The sequence below is a fragment of the Pundamilia nyererei genome, unplaced genomic scaffold, assembly GCF_000239375.1.
Source record: "Pundamilia nyererei isolate P.nyererei 1_Seehausen unplaced genomic scaffold, PunNye1.0 scaffold00069, whole genome shotgun sequence".
Taxonomy (NCBI): Eukaryota; Metazoa; Chordata; class Actinopteri; order Cichliformes; family Cichlidae; genus Pundamilia; species Pundamilia nyererei.
The window spans coordinates 1,345,075-1,361,839 of NW_005187470.1; the positions used below are offsets into that span (position 1 = coordinate 1,345,075).

The window sequence follows — 16,765 nt, forward strand, 5'->3', positions numbered from 1 at the left end:
AAATATATATTGTGAATCATATGTTCCTGCATTTGTTGGCCAACAAATATAACCCAAATGAAAATCTTGACTGAACAATTTTCTCCATTATTATCATGAGGACATCAAATGATGGCTTTGGTGTTCCTTCCCTCCAATGAGGCTGATCTGACAGCCCAAGCTGGCCCAACACAGTACTAAAACACTGTTTCTGTTTTTGCCAGTGTCCCCAGTGTTTTGTTTTGGGGGGGTTTTTTTGTAAAGGAGTATAAATGCATTGTGGTTTGTATTTCGTGTCATAAATATACAGAAAATTTCCCAATAAGACTCAGCTCTGGATGAACTGCTCTGGAGACTGATAACCCTACTACTATTACACACACCGACACACACAACGTGAGGCCAGGAGAAATGAAGGCACCCAGGAGGAACTGGCTAAACTTTGTCTTTATGTTCTGTGTGGGTGCTGCAAGCAGGGCCGGTGACACACAGAGCATGTTGGACCTCATCTAATTGGTGCTGGGTAAACAGCATCTCTCTGCTCTGACAAACAGACAGAAACTGAATAAAAATGCCCAGTTTCCAAGCAGCATCAGTCAGGCATGCAGGTAATGCAGGTAAAGACACTTGTGGACAGATGGATACGTGCGTAAAGCAAATGACTCACTAGCATCTGCCCCCACGTGTATAATATACGATTTTTCATACCTCATTATAATGTGTTCAGCTGATAACGAGCAAATATGCCAAGACTGGCATTAAGTGGCGAGAGGTGAACAGAAACACAAACACATACTGATGTACAACTCTATAAACTGAAGATATGGAAGATCATTTGACCAGCTAGCATTGACCAGTTTGCTTTTTTTTTGCTTGTTTATTCGATGTTATTAATATGTTACGTGAGTATTTACCACATGGTGCAAGTACATTTAAATCATTCATTACACTAAAGAAAGCCTGAGCAAAAGTGAAAGTGACTGAACTTTTGTACAATATTCATTCGTCGCTTTCTTTCATCAATCATGTTAATATAATATGTACTCATTTATTTCCTCACTATTTATTACATATGTATGGTATGTGCCGGTACTGGGCTTTAATATGTTTTTGCATCAACTTTAGTGTTTTAATGGGGGCTTCTTAAGGTTACCTTTTCTTATAATCAGGCAATCAGTTCTGTATTGCCCAAAAGAAATACAAAAAACATCTATTTTAACCAGACAACTGAGCTCAATTAAATGCTAATATCACACCGACTATTTTCGTACACGTTTTGTTAAACTCAGCATCTGAGAAACAGCCTTTCTTTCATCTCAGCCTGACCCCAATTTATGATCTTAAACTGATATTTTTCTCTTTTTCTCACTGTACGTCTTTTTTTCCTAAGAAGTTGTTAGCTAGAAGAAACAAAAAAGCAGCTGTAAGCTCCAAAACAAAACTTTGCTTAGTTTATAAATTACTGCATATATAAATCTCAACTGTTTTTCATCTTCACTGCTCTTCCTGATTCTCCTGTCACTCAAATACTTGAGAAGACTGTTTTTCTAAAACTGTTTTTTTCTTTTCTCTCCAAAGGAAAGTTGAAGAGAAACAAGTAGGATTAAAAAAAAAATCTGATGAAAAGAACTTTCCTCCCGTGACCACATAGGGTATAATCAATTATTCAATTCTACACTTCAAGTCGGTTTGGTGGAGCAGTAAAGCTATGAACTCTCATTTTTTATGTCAGTTCCATAATTTAACTTCACTTAAATTATGTACTCAATCAGAATTACCAATCATTATTGCTGGGAGAGATTCACGGTCACTATAAATAAGTTAATAAGCAAGTTAACAGGTACTAGAAAGTAGAAGAGCAGTCAGAGCTTATTTCAACCACGGCCTTGCTCTATTTAACAGTTGTAAAGAAAACAATTTAAAATAATTTGGATCTGCATTGAAATGTAACAGGTTCTTCTTTTCCCCAAGCTTCATCTATCCACTAAGCTTTTCAAAATACAACCGGGTAGTTTCAAATGCATCATCTAAAACAGACAAAGAGAAATGTTTACAAGCCCTAGCTCTCTCCTTGGTTGAAGTATCAGCTTATTCAGAGAAATCAGATCATATGATACCAAACAGATCCTTTCTTTTAAACTGCAGCATAAAGGCACTGGCTTTGGGGAAGGATCCACTCGCTTAGAGCCATTCTAGTTTTAACCAGTCTATTGTTAGAATACTCTGCACTAAAAATCTTTTTTTTTGTAGTGTGCACAAAAAAATAAAAATAAAAATTGGTGTAAAATAAGGAAGCTGTGCTACATGTAGTGGTGTTTTCTTTTATCCTCATAAATGATATCTTCTTGACAAACCTACACTTTACCCATCTCAATTTTTTATTGTGTCGAATATGCAGTAATGGCCCAAAACAACTCTTTTTCCAAGTAGAAACCAAGCCACAAGGCATGAAACTCAGCTTTCCATATCATCTTAAAGTTAGCTTGTTACTTTGGTGCCTCTACTGTGAACGTACCACCTGACTCAGATTTAAATTATTTGTTTGACATTATGGGAAAAATCCTTATTCACCTCACTGCTTCGACTTAGAAAGATAACACCACTCTCATATCTGTACAAAGGACTGATATTTTAGACATCAGTGGATTAACTTCTCTTAGCACCTGCTCTTCTACCTCCCAGTTTTGGGTATAAGGTCGAGTGCTACTGAATACGGTTTCAGGCCATAACAATACTTGAGCCTGCATTCAGGAAAACATGTTTTTTTCACTGAAAATTGTAAAAGGGTTTGCTGCCTTTCTCTTATTTTCTCTTGAGTCATGGTGGTGAGTTCAGCCCTTCTTGTTTTTATTCCAAATAAAATCGAACACAGTTAAAAATCTTGCTTCCTGTAGGCAGTATTACAAAGGCTGAAATCACAGGTGTATTCACAGACAGCTCAGACAATGAGAATATGCCTTTTACACCAGCCCTGTGGTATAAAAACCTTAAAAGCTCATTTGAAATGCTGTTTGCACAGACACAAATTGTGTGGCATGGCTCACCTGCCGGTACCCCACCATTATCATGCGGACAAGGACAATGTTGATGTTCGTCCCCAAAGATTCATCATGGTAGATTTCATCAACCTGAAAGGAAATTAACAGCATGTGTCAGTGATCTGAATAACAAAGGGCATAGAGTGCTTTTGATGAAAGTGACTTGTGATATCAAGTTGAGCACCCAAAGGCCATTAATACAATCATGAACATGGTGGTTTTTAATCCAGAACTTTAATACAAAAACAGTCTGCAGGAATAAAATTACACTCGAGTCTAAAAGCTAAAAGTTGTGTGAAAAGGACCTTCGACTGACCATTACAGAACGATAGTTTTCGCTCTAGCTTCAGGAATTTCCGAGGGAAACTTCACTGCTCTGCATTACTAATTACTTAATTATGGCTGCTCTAAGTATGCAAATCAGAGTCACAACTGTCAAGAAAGGAAGTGAAGTGACACTATTTAAATGCATAAACTGATGCATTCCGCTGAGTTTAATTAAAGCCAGGTAAACAATATAACTTTGATAGAAACAGCCTCCACAACTGCTGCTGCTGCTCCTTTCCAGGCTGCTAGGAAAACATTTAGGAGAAGATTAATGTTTGTAGTAATCCTTTAGGAAATAATAAAGTTTAATCAGTAAATCAATATTAAGTGAAAAACTTCCCCCCTCCCTTGAAATCATCCTGCTCTATCTAAAATCTTACAAACCAAGAAGAAAACAGTTGTTTTAAACCACTGAATTGCACTAAAACTCTTGATCCAACCAGTTCTCCTTTTTATGTCTGAGGTGCAGGGCCTAGCAGCGAGTCCTCAAACCATTTTTTAATCTCTTACGACAATCTTGGAATCATGATGAAATATGTTATTAAGACTGGCAACTATTTAGTGAAACTAGTGCTGTTATGCAATGGCAAAGGAGCCTGACCCAGAAATATGTGGACTGCTATTTGGCTTCGTAAGAATGCTGTGGTATGTAGATGCATAACCCAGGACCAAGCTAGGATCCCATTCAAACCCAAGTCCAATTTCCACTCGAGTGTGTTTTATTTTCATCAGATGGTCGCTACATGTCAGCACTCATTCCGGGCCTCATAAAGTCAACCATCTGCTTTGCTTTGTGGTGGATAAATTAAGTTCAGAGCAAAACAACGGGTATTTATTTTTCCATACATGATTCATTTAAGTTTTGGATTGCAAACAAAAAATAAGCAATTTGGCTTCATATTTCTCCATGTGACTTCAGGGAAAAAGCTGTCTAAAACTGGATTTTTAAAGCATGTGGTTGACACAGGCTCATATAAAATTTTGTATTTTATGTTACAAGCTTGCATAACGTAGCTTCACTTCCCTCACGTAAGATTTTCCTGAGAATGAGCACTCTTATACTCCTAAAACTTTGAACCGATTTGACCAAAATCACAAAATGCACATCTATTTTCTCAGTGCAAAATGAGAGGACATCATAACAAGTGCATTCAGTAATCACCATTAATACGAGTTATAATATTCTAAATTGCTACCTTATGAAACCATCGAAGAAGAAGAGTATCTAAGATATATTTTGATTTCCTTCTCAAAGTAGGCTCTCTTCTTTGGGAGGTACAAACCTTTTCCTTCCAAGTATTGATACTAAATGTTTTATATGCAACTTCTCTGAGAAGGTCTGTGAGATTATTTGATAAACTGTATTGAAAAGATGAAACCGCATCAACTTCCCGTCTCCCTCCACGACTTAATTGAACTTTTTTTTTCATTCATCTGTCTCTAACCATCCTGCAACTGTTTTCATATGGTTTCCAATGTTTCTGTTGCTGTTGTTAGGTACCTCTTTGTTTAGCCCATGACAGCTCTACACATGGTCTAGCTTTATTAATCAACAAGAGGTAGTTACAAAGCAAATATTCCAAAATAGTGAACAATATCTGACAAATTCTCATTTGTTTTTCTGTCAACAGTGCCACACTTTAACTGCCTTACTGTAGGCCACTAATAGTAATTATATGAGTGCAGCATGTGGTTGTCACACCACTGTAATAACACTGAGTGTAAGTATAGCCCCTGATGGTGTCATTTGCACTTGAGAATCAAGGCGCTGTGTGGGCTTGAATGAGACTATTTTCTCTTTTGTTTTTATCAACTGTTTGTTTAAAGTGTCAACTGGAAATTCGAGGTTTAGCATGATCTCCAACAGCTAGGCATAAGATATACGGCTTAAGAACTTAACAATACGTGTCTTCATTTTCATAGTTTTATAGCTTTTCCTAATGAAGACATCCAGAATTACCACACCAGTGTACTAATAGATGAACAATGAAATAGGTTTTTCACTGTTATAGAAATTTCAGATTTTCTGCAAATTAATAGAACTTTTTGTTTTATAATTACACAACTGAGTGGGCAGTGAGCTACCCAAAAATTTTCTGTATTTACACATGTAATTCTTATCATTTAAACCCAAAGAGTCTTCCTCTCAAATTTCTTTCACTTAATACAGCAGTATTTACTTTACACGTCCAGTCATCCACCCATTCACATACACATTAATACACTGGTGATGGCAAGCTACATTGTAGCCACAGCCACCCTGGGGCGCACTGACAGAGGCACTTAAATTAAAGAACATCTTGTTTTTTTAGAGAGTACCAAAACATCAATACAAAATAGTCTAATAGGTTTACTAAAATTTAAAAGCTGAAAGTATTAATTGGCTTGATCAGTGATTTACTCTGTAAACCCTGTTTACTGTCCATGCTTCACTGTATCTCCCCATCCCCCCACCAGATGTCCTCAGACTTCCATTCTCTTCTGAGTCCCTAGTCTGCCACACCCACCTCACCTGTCCCCCATCTACCTACCTCTGCTGTAGTCCAATAAACCAAAAAAGTTATCTCCTAAAAACTTTTCCTAATCGCTATTCCTCGATCTGAATAGAAAATGCGACAGGGTCAAGGAAAGGTGCAAAACAGAATTTATAAAGAAGTGTGGCACGCAGAGAATCCACTTACACCAGGTTCAGTAAAAATGTGATTGGATACGTTATTGATCTGGGTCTACTATGTTGAAAAGACAGTGTCACAGAGATGGACAAGCTACTTCATCCAGCATGTTTTTAACTTTGTTGTTTAATGCAAGTCATGCGAAAAAGAGCCTGTGAAAACAGAAGCATGAAAAATACCAATTCATTACCAAGGCTGTAATTTTAAATTGGAAGAAATATAGTCTATACAGTAAAATGAAATGCTTGTGATAATGTCATTAGTTTGTCATCCTGCCTGCTCATATTAACCCAGTCTATCTTCTGCTTTTATATATGATAACTCTAAAGCCTGGCAATACAGCAATGGACATAGCAAGAGGTGGTAAAAGTACACACATTCATTGGATAAGTAGAAGTACAGATTTGTACTTGTGTGTGTTGAAGTACTGATTAACCTTGTTTATTCAAGTAAAATTGAAAAAGCAAATTGAACTTTATGTCATATTAATATCAAAATGGAATAATATAAATACAAAGAAATGGAAACAATTTAATTGTAATGATCAGATTATCTTGAACACCTGTTATGTAGAATGCATAGAAACACACATGAGAATTTAAAAAATATGTCTATATCTGCCAACGTAGTAGTTGGGTAACAGCACAGATGAGCTCATCTGTACTGTTGCTCTTAGATTCAGCCAACTGAATTCAACCAGATGTAAGCAGATGTTACAATAAGCTATAATACATTAGCTGATTTCCAATACCTGGACAATATAAAAATAGTATAAAGGTGGAATTAAGTGACTGAATCTAATCCACATCATTGGCTTAAATTTAATTTGATGTCTGTTCCTCTAACATTGACCATGAACATCACAGCTGCTCCACCGGTCCAAAACAATGCACCACTGTAAACTTCACAGTACTGCAAACTAACCAGTGTTGCTTTCAGGTTGTTTATGCAACCTTTGCATAACTGAAAAATGTTCTATTTCAATTGGTTGTGCAGGATAATTCACAATATTTAAAAAACCTAACTTCATATAAAACTGAATACTGAGATTGCATTTAAGCTTTAAAACGTCCAGTTTATCATATGACTGAGAAGTCCTTACCTTTAAAAATAATCTCTCTTCTTCTACTTGTGTCCTTCCTGACTTTTATACATTTTTCTCTGTCTCTGAGTTCTTTCCTCTCCCTTAGAAATCCAGCAGCTGAACTGTTAGCTAACAGACACATTGTGTGACATACTGCACAGAAAAACTTTGTCTATTTGCTGATATTTGTCAAGCTATTAGAAATGTTGCATTTGAGATTACCTGCCACTTCTGTGCTTTTGTGCCTGCTGCTCTTCTGTTGCATTAACTATAGAAGCTAAAGTAGCGTGACCACAACTCATTAGCACCTGTACTTTTAAAGCTAAAAAATTAATTTATTAAGAAAACAAGTAAAAGTACATTTGTGTTAAATTTTAGGAAGTAAAAATTTGTCAGAAAAGTAAAGTAAAAGGTTAAAGTACAGATACCTGAAAAAAGTTTTTTTTTTTTACGTCCATCTGTAAATAACTAATGCAAACTGAATTAACTGAGAGAGATTTATGTATACATTTCTAGATATGGCCTTGTTGACTCCTTCCCATAACACAACTTCATGAGAAGCAGATTTCGTCACCGCAGCATAATAATAATAGTTCAGCAGTGGATTTAACAGCCTGTCATTGAAGTTCCCAAATTTATCTACAAGTTTTGGCATGAATAGTGCGTCATTGTGGATTATGAGGTGGCATTATTTGCTTTACCTTTATAAAGGATGGGCCTGTGTACCGTAAGGAAGGTAATAAAGGAAGCATTGAAATGCCTTTCCTTTGTATTACCTCACATGGTCTGGAACAGTTCAACCCATGTACTTTTTTAGCTTATCCAGTTCAGGGTCATGGAGAGTCTAGAGCTATCCACCTCTTAAGTCTGACGTCATTAGTCATTTCTGGGTCCAGACTCCTCTTTGGTTCCCAAACTCAAACAAACACTGCGGCATCACTGAGAGTTAAAAACGGCTCAAATTCTTTCATCTCCAAGAAAATGTTCAGTGTGGCCTCTCTTCCAGGGGTTACAATAAAGTCTGACATTCAGGCATCTGTGAAAAAAGCGGATTTATGAAGTTTAGGAGAGTTAGATGTTAGCAGGAAGTTAGCTTGTTAGTTTCTATTTAAAGCTGACTGAGGAACACCTAAAATAAGAATACTTACAGTTCTGAGGGTCAGAGAAATGCAATCATGTGGCAGAGAACAGTCTTTGAAAAAGGACCAAAATTCAGTCAAGAGATCACCTGATCCTATGCTAACCAATCCTATTCATGACCCTATGGCCACACTGACTCTTACTTAGTTCACAGTGATTCTTTTCTGAAGCACTGAGATATTTGGTGTCTGGCAAATCGTGAGGCCATGACTTGTAGTTACATAAGGTTTTAAAAAGCTTTAAAGAGCTTAAAAATAGTGCAAATAAAAAGCCAACAATGACCACTGATTATTTTAGAGGGTTATTTGTATTAAATAACACCAGACACAATGCATTACAACACGTTAAAAAGCCACAGCCTTAACTTGTTGTAATGCATTGTATCAGTTGGAGCTCGCACTGGCAAGCAGTGTTGATACGTCATTACTTAACAAGCAGATTTCAGCTGACACGGAACAAAAGATTGGGACATGCTGCCAGTCTATCATAGGGCTAACACATACAGACAAATACTCACATTCAGACCTATATCCAGTGTACATCCAATGTAGAATCAATTTAGAAACATTATGAGAGATTCTGGAGGAAGTACCCAGATAAATGCAAAAAACATGCAAACTTCACATGAACAAGTTCAAGAAACTTGTTGCAAATTTATACTTTTAATAAATCATTGGTGGAGTGGAGTCTTGCTCCATGGTGGACAAGGACCTAAAAAAAGGCGTAATGCACTGTGGTACATCATACTTTAAAATGCAGAGTAATCCAATCCACAATGTATTGAAGATACTGTAAGATATCCTTAAGCATTTAATTTATTTTCTTTGTTAACCCAAGATAACAACAAGCTGTAGCTTAACATTTCCAGGAAGAAATTGGATTTCTGGGAAAGTATTTTTATTCCAAGTTAAATATTTGTAGCATCACATTGACCACCACAACTCATTTAATTTATCTTCAAAAGCACATGTGAGCCTTTGGCAGAAGTATAAGGACAAATTTTACTTCTCCATTTGGCCTTTACTCTCTAAAAATGAATTTCAGCTTTTTCCATTGCCCACATCACCATACAGTAACATTTTATCAGTTCAGTGGGTTTGTTTCTGGATGCTTTTCTTTAAATATGCCTAAAATTGTGCAATCAGTGTAGTAGCTAAAATACATTGATACCCAAGATTTTAAAGATATTGTCAAATTAAAGGTAACTAATAAATGAATGAGAATTGTGTTAATTCTTTTTTTTCTTAATTAGAAAAGTGTCATATAATTTGCAGTCCATTTGCCAAATTTACTAACAATGCCTTACCCTGTTCCTACCTCCTAATGTCATACAGCACTGATCTACAAAAGGTCATCAATGATTGGTTTCACTGGACACTGAAGCTTGCGCCCTGAGGTGAAGTCCAACGATTTAACTGATGCAACAGCAGCAACCCTCTAAAATAGAACAGTATATGAGCATAGAAAGCTACAAGAACCAGCTACCCAACACAGGATGAACAGGAAACGTAGGAAGCAATTAGATGAGAAAGAACTGATAAAAGCTTTCACTGCCAAAGCATCAGCTTTTTTTGTGTGTGTTTTTTATGGAGAAGTTTCCTTTCTACATTCAGCTTTAGAGTGTCTTAATTACCATGAGCACTGATGTCCACACTACAAGTAGAACTTTCCACTTTCCAGATACTGCAAACAGAACAACAGAGTGCCACTCCTTTGCTAAGAAAAAAAAAAACCCCAACAAGTATGTGTCAGTAAGCTTTGAGCAGGTAAAAATTATGACCATGCACAACAAAAGCTCCGTCAACACAGAAAGGATATCCTCCAAGTCCAAATTTGTTCAGGGACACAGGGTTACACCCAAGAATTTAAGCAAATATTCTATTCACAGAAGTGCATACAGGTCAATAAATGCAGTAAAGAACCCCTGAATGACCCCAAATTCTCTTGGATTCATTACAACAGAACTGAGACTGGTCTGTACTGACCTATATATTGTACTGTATGTGTGTTTATAGTAGATCAAACTGAGGACTTATTAAAGTACTGGCATGAAGTTATGACATTTGTAAACACCAAAGATGGTTTTCATTTATTTATATCGTTTTACTCATATCTATGCAAAAGGGTTTTTTTCTGCCACGGGGATAATTACAAAGCCATGAGGAGCACAAAGAGGACTGACAGGACTCTTATGGCCAAAAATGAGAGTAGCAGCTGTTGGTTAAATGCACTAGGTGTCCCTGGCTTGTGTATAGCATCACATCAACATGGACAAAACCTGGTTCATGGTTAAACAACCCGGCCATTGTGTAGCAGGCACCTCAGCAGTCAAACTTGGCTTTGTGCAGACAGGATGTCCAGTAATCAATCCCTTAGGGAGAGTTTCTCCAGGTGGTACTACACATTCTGCAGCCATGGACCAGGGATTCAGAGGGATTTTAGTGAGCTCTTTCAGACACAGCAAGCTTGTGGCTTACCATTGGAACCAAAGAGTTTTGACCTTCGTTTGTTTAAACTGCTGTTTTCTTGCACATTTCTCTCATCAAATTTTACTCAGTGGGAGATGGAGTATATGGATACTACATTTAAGACCTTGACTTGATTTCAGTTTAAGGTTCAGTCAATTTTAGCTTTAAGGACTTCCTCAATTTCACTACTCCTGTCTGTGATGTGAAATACCCTTAAGTGCTAATCAGAGAGTACTAGACACCAAGGACTGATGATTACAGAGGGAATTACGGAGTGCATTTGCAGCCACTTCACAGTATAATCACCTAAGGTCATTAAAAGTCAAACATTTCTTTCTGAAGAAGACATTTGGGAACAGAATGTGAATATAATATCCTAATTAAATAAACACATCATTCCATGTAAGCAGAGTTTGGCAGTATGAGTGGACGTCTGGCGCTGGTTTCCATGACTGCCCTGTACAGCTCCCAGTCAACTTTCTAATTGGTCTAGCACAGCTAATCAGACCACCATGCAGGGTCCAAATGGTAACTGTTACAGAGTGAAACCAGCACCCTGTGAAAATCTGACTTGAGGGATTTGGGCCCAATAAGTAGATTATGGTGGTAGGAGCTGGTGGAACCCATAATGAATGAGCTGAGAGTTGCTCCCTCCCTCCTCTTTTCTTATTAGTAATCCATGAACAGCAAGAGAGTGGGGGTGATGGGGAACAGTGTGGCAAGTTCTGATATCAAAGAGGACATGGGGAAATTATTGCAGACTTAGCATAATTTAATCTCAAGAAATTTGATATTTCTATTGTCATGCTTTTAACAACTATGCCTCTTTATATGGCTATTTGGCTTTTTTTTTTTTTTTTAATCTGTTTTGGAATCATTTTTGAACAAAAATGGCAAAATTATAATTTATTTTAAGGTTCTTAATGTTATTTTGTTGTTTATATTGTCTGAGTGACTGCACTAGACCTAGCCAACAACAGTATCCTTACAAATTAGTTACAAATGACCTAACACATAGACACTCTGTGTTCCAGCGCAGGCCAAGAAGTCAAGCTTAAACCCAATCTCAGTATATCAGCTCAGAACATCTGTGTTTCTGCCCCAGCAAGCTGGTTTGGAACCTACCTCCAACCCAGTTCCACCTTTTCATGCTGTCTTATTTAATCATTCTCTTTACTAGTCAGTATTCTTGATTTATTTGTCCTCTGTATTTGGGATCCTGCTGCTACTCTTCCCATACGCTTCCCATGCATGCACATAGTTCCCAAACATCTACGCTATGAAATATTAATGACTACAGATTTAAAATAACAATCTGCCAAATTTCTTACTACAGTGGTCTGTACAGTACAGTGTTTGTTTTACAACTGTAACTGTAAATTTTATTACAATTTTTGTCTCAGTTTAAAGTGTAAAATTAAACTATACTTTTCACAAATTATTGATATGTATTTTGATTCATAAATATGTATCTGAATTGAATTTTATGGAATTCTCAGTCCAAATGTTATGCATATTAGTCAATGCTGCAGCCTTAAAATTCTTTATAATAACACTTACTATGTTCATGAGTGTGAGAACGTAATTCTGGACATGCTCCTTGCCGTGGAAACGGACCACCGAGTCATCAACAGCCAGCAGCACCTCGATGTTGTAGTCATCTTTCTTCGCATGCCTCCTCTTGCGCTCAGACTCAGAAAGTTTATGTTCAACAAGATCCAGAGCTTTGGGGAGGTCTGCAATCCCAATGTCTGCCACTGCAAAATATGACAAGGATGAGCAGTTAATGAAAGCCAATGAACAGATGGTGTCAAAGTGACATAAAGCAAATGCTTTCCTTTGACTCTAAGCGATGATCAGATGGAGTGGCTGACATTGTTAGAACTGTAATACTAATTGGTAAACATAAACAATGTGAACATGGATTTCACCACCACAGAGGCAATGAACACAAAGATAATATTCAGAGGAAATGTTCCGGTGCTGAAGCTGCCAGAAATGCCAAAGCTGCACAAATATTTCAGATATTTCTATATGCATGAATTATTTTCATCGGCAGATCTTTTGTAAACATTAATCATGTCTTATCATTTTGTCAGATTTCACAAACATATACAGGCTTTTAAAGCATGATAGCTACACCGAAAATCAAACAAACACTCTGTTGAAAAATTTGACCACGTAAAATCATAGCAAGGTCTTTCAAAATATCAATTTGATTATTTTGCAAGAGTCCACATTTTGTAATTTCACACCTTAACTGATGATGTCTCAAGCCTTTCAGGTGCAAATGCAGACATTGCATATAATTTAACATAGCAGGAAAGGTATTCATAGAAGAACAATGCATATGACAAACAATCAGTATGCTGCTCTGCAAGGCCTATTTTAACAGCTGTCTCCAGGCAAATCTCTTGGAGACACAATTTATTCTAAATTTAAGATAAAGAATTAAATAAATTAACAATAGATGCATCAAGCATGATAATTCATTTCCACCAGATGTAGCTGATTAACTTGAATTAAAATAATTGAATTAAATTGAAAGGTAGACGGCAATAAGATAGCATTTAACAGACCTTTTATTTTTTTGCACTTCAATTTACTACTGCTAGGAGTTGGTTACACCTTTATACACGTATTGGCTAGTTGTAAAACCTAGTGTGTTTTGATTGTTTTCACTAAGAAATAAAATCTGCTACTAGGCAGGAAATGATCAGAAATAAGACTCTATTTTGAAACTAAAATAGGAATCTCATAGAGCCTTTTTCCCCATGAGAGCTATTGATAGCCTTGAACAGGAAGCTACATCAGGAGGCAGAGTAATGATGGGAATTTCTCTAAAAATTGTACCTGAGAGAGGTAAAATGAGCCCCCCTGTCAGAAGTAAAAAAATAAATTAAAAAAAAGTACTTTTAGTGTGAGCTTAGAGACAGCTTTTTATGTCATGATCATGTGTCTGTGTGTGCGTGTGTGTATAAATACTGCTGTCTTTCCTTTGTCACAGTGTCCACTTATCCTCCCATTGTTTTCCAGTGTTATGCCTGTGTGTGGGTTTAATGCATATATATATAAATAGATAGATAGAGCAAAAGAAGTGGATTTGGACCAGAACCTCTGTTGCCTTTTTTTATATGCACTGTAAAAAAAGATCCTGAAAAAAACAGTAATATTCCGGCAGCTTGGGCGCCAAAATAATACTGGAAAATAACAGAAAATAAAGTTCTCAAAAAAATCCGGTTATTTTCAGTAATGACAATACAGTTTGTTGCCCTAATTTTACATGGGATTTTGCCAACTGCTTTTAAACATTAAATTAGGAACATTTTAACGTGATTAAACAATGAAATTACCTATAAACAAGGTCAATGAATGTGGCAACATGAATAATAATACTTAAATGTACAGAAATATACAGTTATACAGTTAACAGTTGGTTTAAATAATAATGATAATAATAATGGATTGAATTTATATAGCGCTTTTCGGGGCCCTCAAAGTGCTTTACATTTCCACTATTCATTCACTCTCACATTAACACACTGGTGGAGGCAGCCACAGTTGTAGCCACAGCTGCCCTGGGACAGACTGACAGAAGCGAGGCTGCCATATCGCGCCATTGGCCCCTCTGGCCAACACCAGTAGGTGGTAGGTGAAGTGTCTTGCCCAAGGACACAACGACCGAGACTGTCCGAGCCGGGGCTCGAACCGGCAACCTTCCGATTACAAGACGAACTGCCAACTCTTGAGCCACGATCGCCCTAAATAACATTATTTGATGTAAAAAAAAAGTTTATAAGAATCATTTTTTATATATTTTTTCAATAGTATTACATTTGAATTTAACAGTTCAATCTTTCAAATAACGGACAAATATTTGTGAAATTATGATACATTTGTGAATGTATTTTAACAATCTAAATATGCATATGTACAGACAAATATATTTAAAAAACAAGAAAATTATGTTTTATTACATTTACAGTGATTTTATGTTATTTTACATTTGAAATGTAAAACCACAGTCTATTTATGTAAATTTAGTGATATCCTAGAAAAACAGTACAAAGCTGTAAAATACACAGTAAAATACTTTTATATTACAATTTTTTTTCCAGTGTGTGTTAAAATACAGATTACAGAATGAATACAGACATCAAATAAAAAAGCATATATTTTAATTTTGGTTTAAGTTAATTTTGACTCTGATCATGTGATTATTTTATGTATGTGATAGTATGGAAATCAACATCAATGACAGATATGCTACTTTATATGAGAATGCATCTACAGTGAAATTCACAATGGCATTTAAAAAAGAGAGGATTGGGACTGTAAATTTGTGACTTGACTACAGTTGTTACAAAGAACATATACACTAGAGAGCAACAGATTAAAAGTAAACCATAGAGGCTTATAGCTACAGAAAATTTGTGAGGTTAGTAAGAGTCTCCCACCAGATGCTGAAGCTATTTTTCAGGAAGAAAGGAATAGAGAAGGAATTCATGATGAAATTGAATCATTTGGCTGCAAAGGAAAGGTCACTTCCCACTCTAGCTCTCTTAAATTCCCCAGTCCCCAATAATACCACCAAACCCCAGCTTTCCTCGTTTTACCAGCTGGTGTATTGAGCACTGCCTCTGCTGATAGGTCTGTATGGAGGCGCAAGATAAAGTGAAGCAGTTTATGTGAATTTCACTGTGTTGACAGCAACAAATTAGTGATTTTCACAATTTATCACCATTTATCACCAAATTACCACAGAGTGAATCTAATTGAAAGAAAAACTTAATTTATTGGGCAGTAACATACCATTACTACACTGTAGCACACTAAGAAAATCAAATTTAGTTTCAGTCAATGGACAATAACGTTAATAATGTTCACGTAACAGGAAATAACAGTCAGTGAGTTTCATAATATATTACTACACAGATACAATAGATACAATAATGAATAGAAACTAAAATGATTAAAAGTTCATGTAATAAATAGGTCAAAATATGTTGGTTTTTTGCTCTTTATAATTATAATTATGTATGACGTAGGTACTTTCATTATCCTCTGTTATTCTGTCCATTCTGTGACTAATGCGCAAACCTTCAGGACATCAATTTTGCTGCTCCTGGTATACAGTGATGTATTCAGTTCTGCACTTACTCATATGTCCTTACTTGGCCGGAGCACACAGTTGTTGCACTCAAACCTACATATAGGTTTGGGGGTTTTTTTGTTTCCACTTACGTCACACTCCCTCTCCTTGCCTACCTTCATTGTGGAGGTCTTCCCTTCGCTGGCCTGTCTCCTGCTTTATGGCTGATCTGCGGTAGACCACATGGACACGCCCCTTCACTTCCACATCCTGTTGGCCTTTCTCAAGGGGTTCAATGAAAAACTCCCCATTATCAGTCCGGATCAGGCCTGCCTGGAAAAAGAGAGCTCAAAATGAATGTACCACTCCTCCTTGAAAGTACAATTCTTCCACTGGAGCCAGTAATTATGGTGTGCCTGATCAATTGGAAGATTTAGTAAAGTGCTCAATAACGGAATGACGCAGGTAGACATAATTTGGGGCCCTTTAAGATTCATTGAATGTCAGTCTTCTTTCACCCTGTGTTAAATGATGAGTGGTGATGTCTCGGTTCAGTGTTATATTTCCATCTGCTTTAAGTTTTTCAAAGAGTTTATAGAAATCCTTTCAGCTGGATACTCTTACAAGCGTTGATGCCAGTCTGGGATGCTCACAGAATTTGAAGCCTGTGGTAAAGTTTAGGGTTTGCTTTGTGATATACTCAACTGTCTCAACCTGGATTTTTTTGTGTGTTCTGCTTGCATTAGAAAATACCAATATCCAATCATCAGCTACCCACTGAGAGGAACTCTGACCTTGCTGTTTACATTCAAAGGTAAGTATAGACCAACAAGAATAGTAGAGCAGTAACTTTGTCCACACCAGCATGGAAATATTGACTTATCATCCTCTTTAATCAACACTCACCATTTATTTTAGCAGCACTGAATTATAGGTTTGGAAAAACAGTCATGTTTGTCTCTTTG

General features: G+C 36.6%; 1 protein-coding gene across 1 annotated transcript in view; it reads right to left on the bottom strand.

Moving 5' to 3' along the window:
- adamts14 (ADAM metallopeptidase with thrombospondin type 1 motif, 14) overlaps positions 1 to 16,765 on the bottom strand; it is a 54,703-nt gene that overhangs the window by 23,498 nt on the left and 14,440 nt on the right. Inside the window, exons 3-5 of the mRNA XM_013911659.1 lie at positions 15,977 to 16,133; positions 12,269 to 12,465; positions 3,024 to 3,107 (exon numbers count right to left, since the gene is read on the bottom strand). Coding sequence (XP_013767113.1) covers positions 3,024 to 3,107; positions 12,269 to 12,465; positions 15,977 to 16,133 — 438 coding nt within the window. The remainder of the gene's footprint in view (positions 1 to 3,023; positions 3,108 to 12,268; positions 12,466 to 15,976; positions 16,134 to 16,765) is intronic.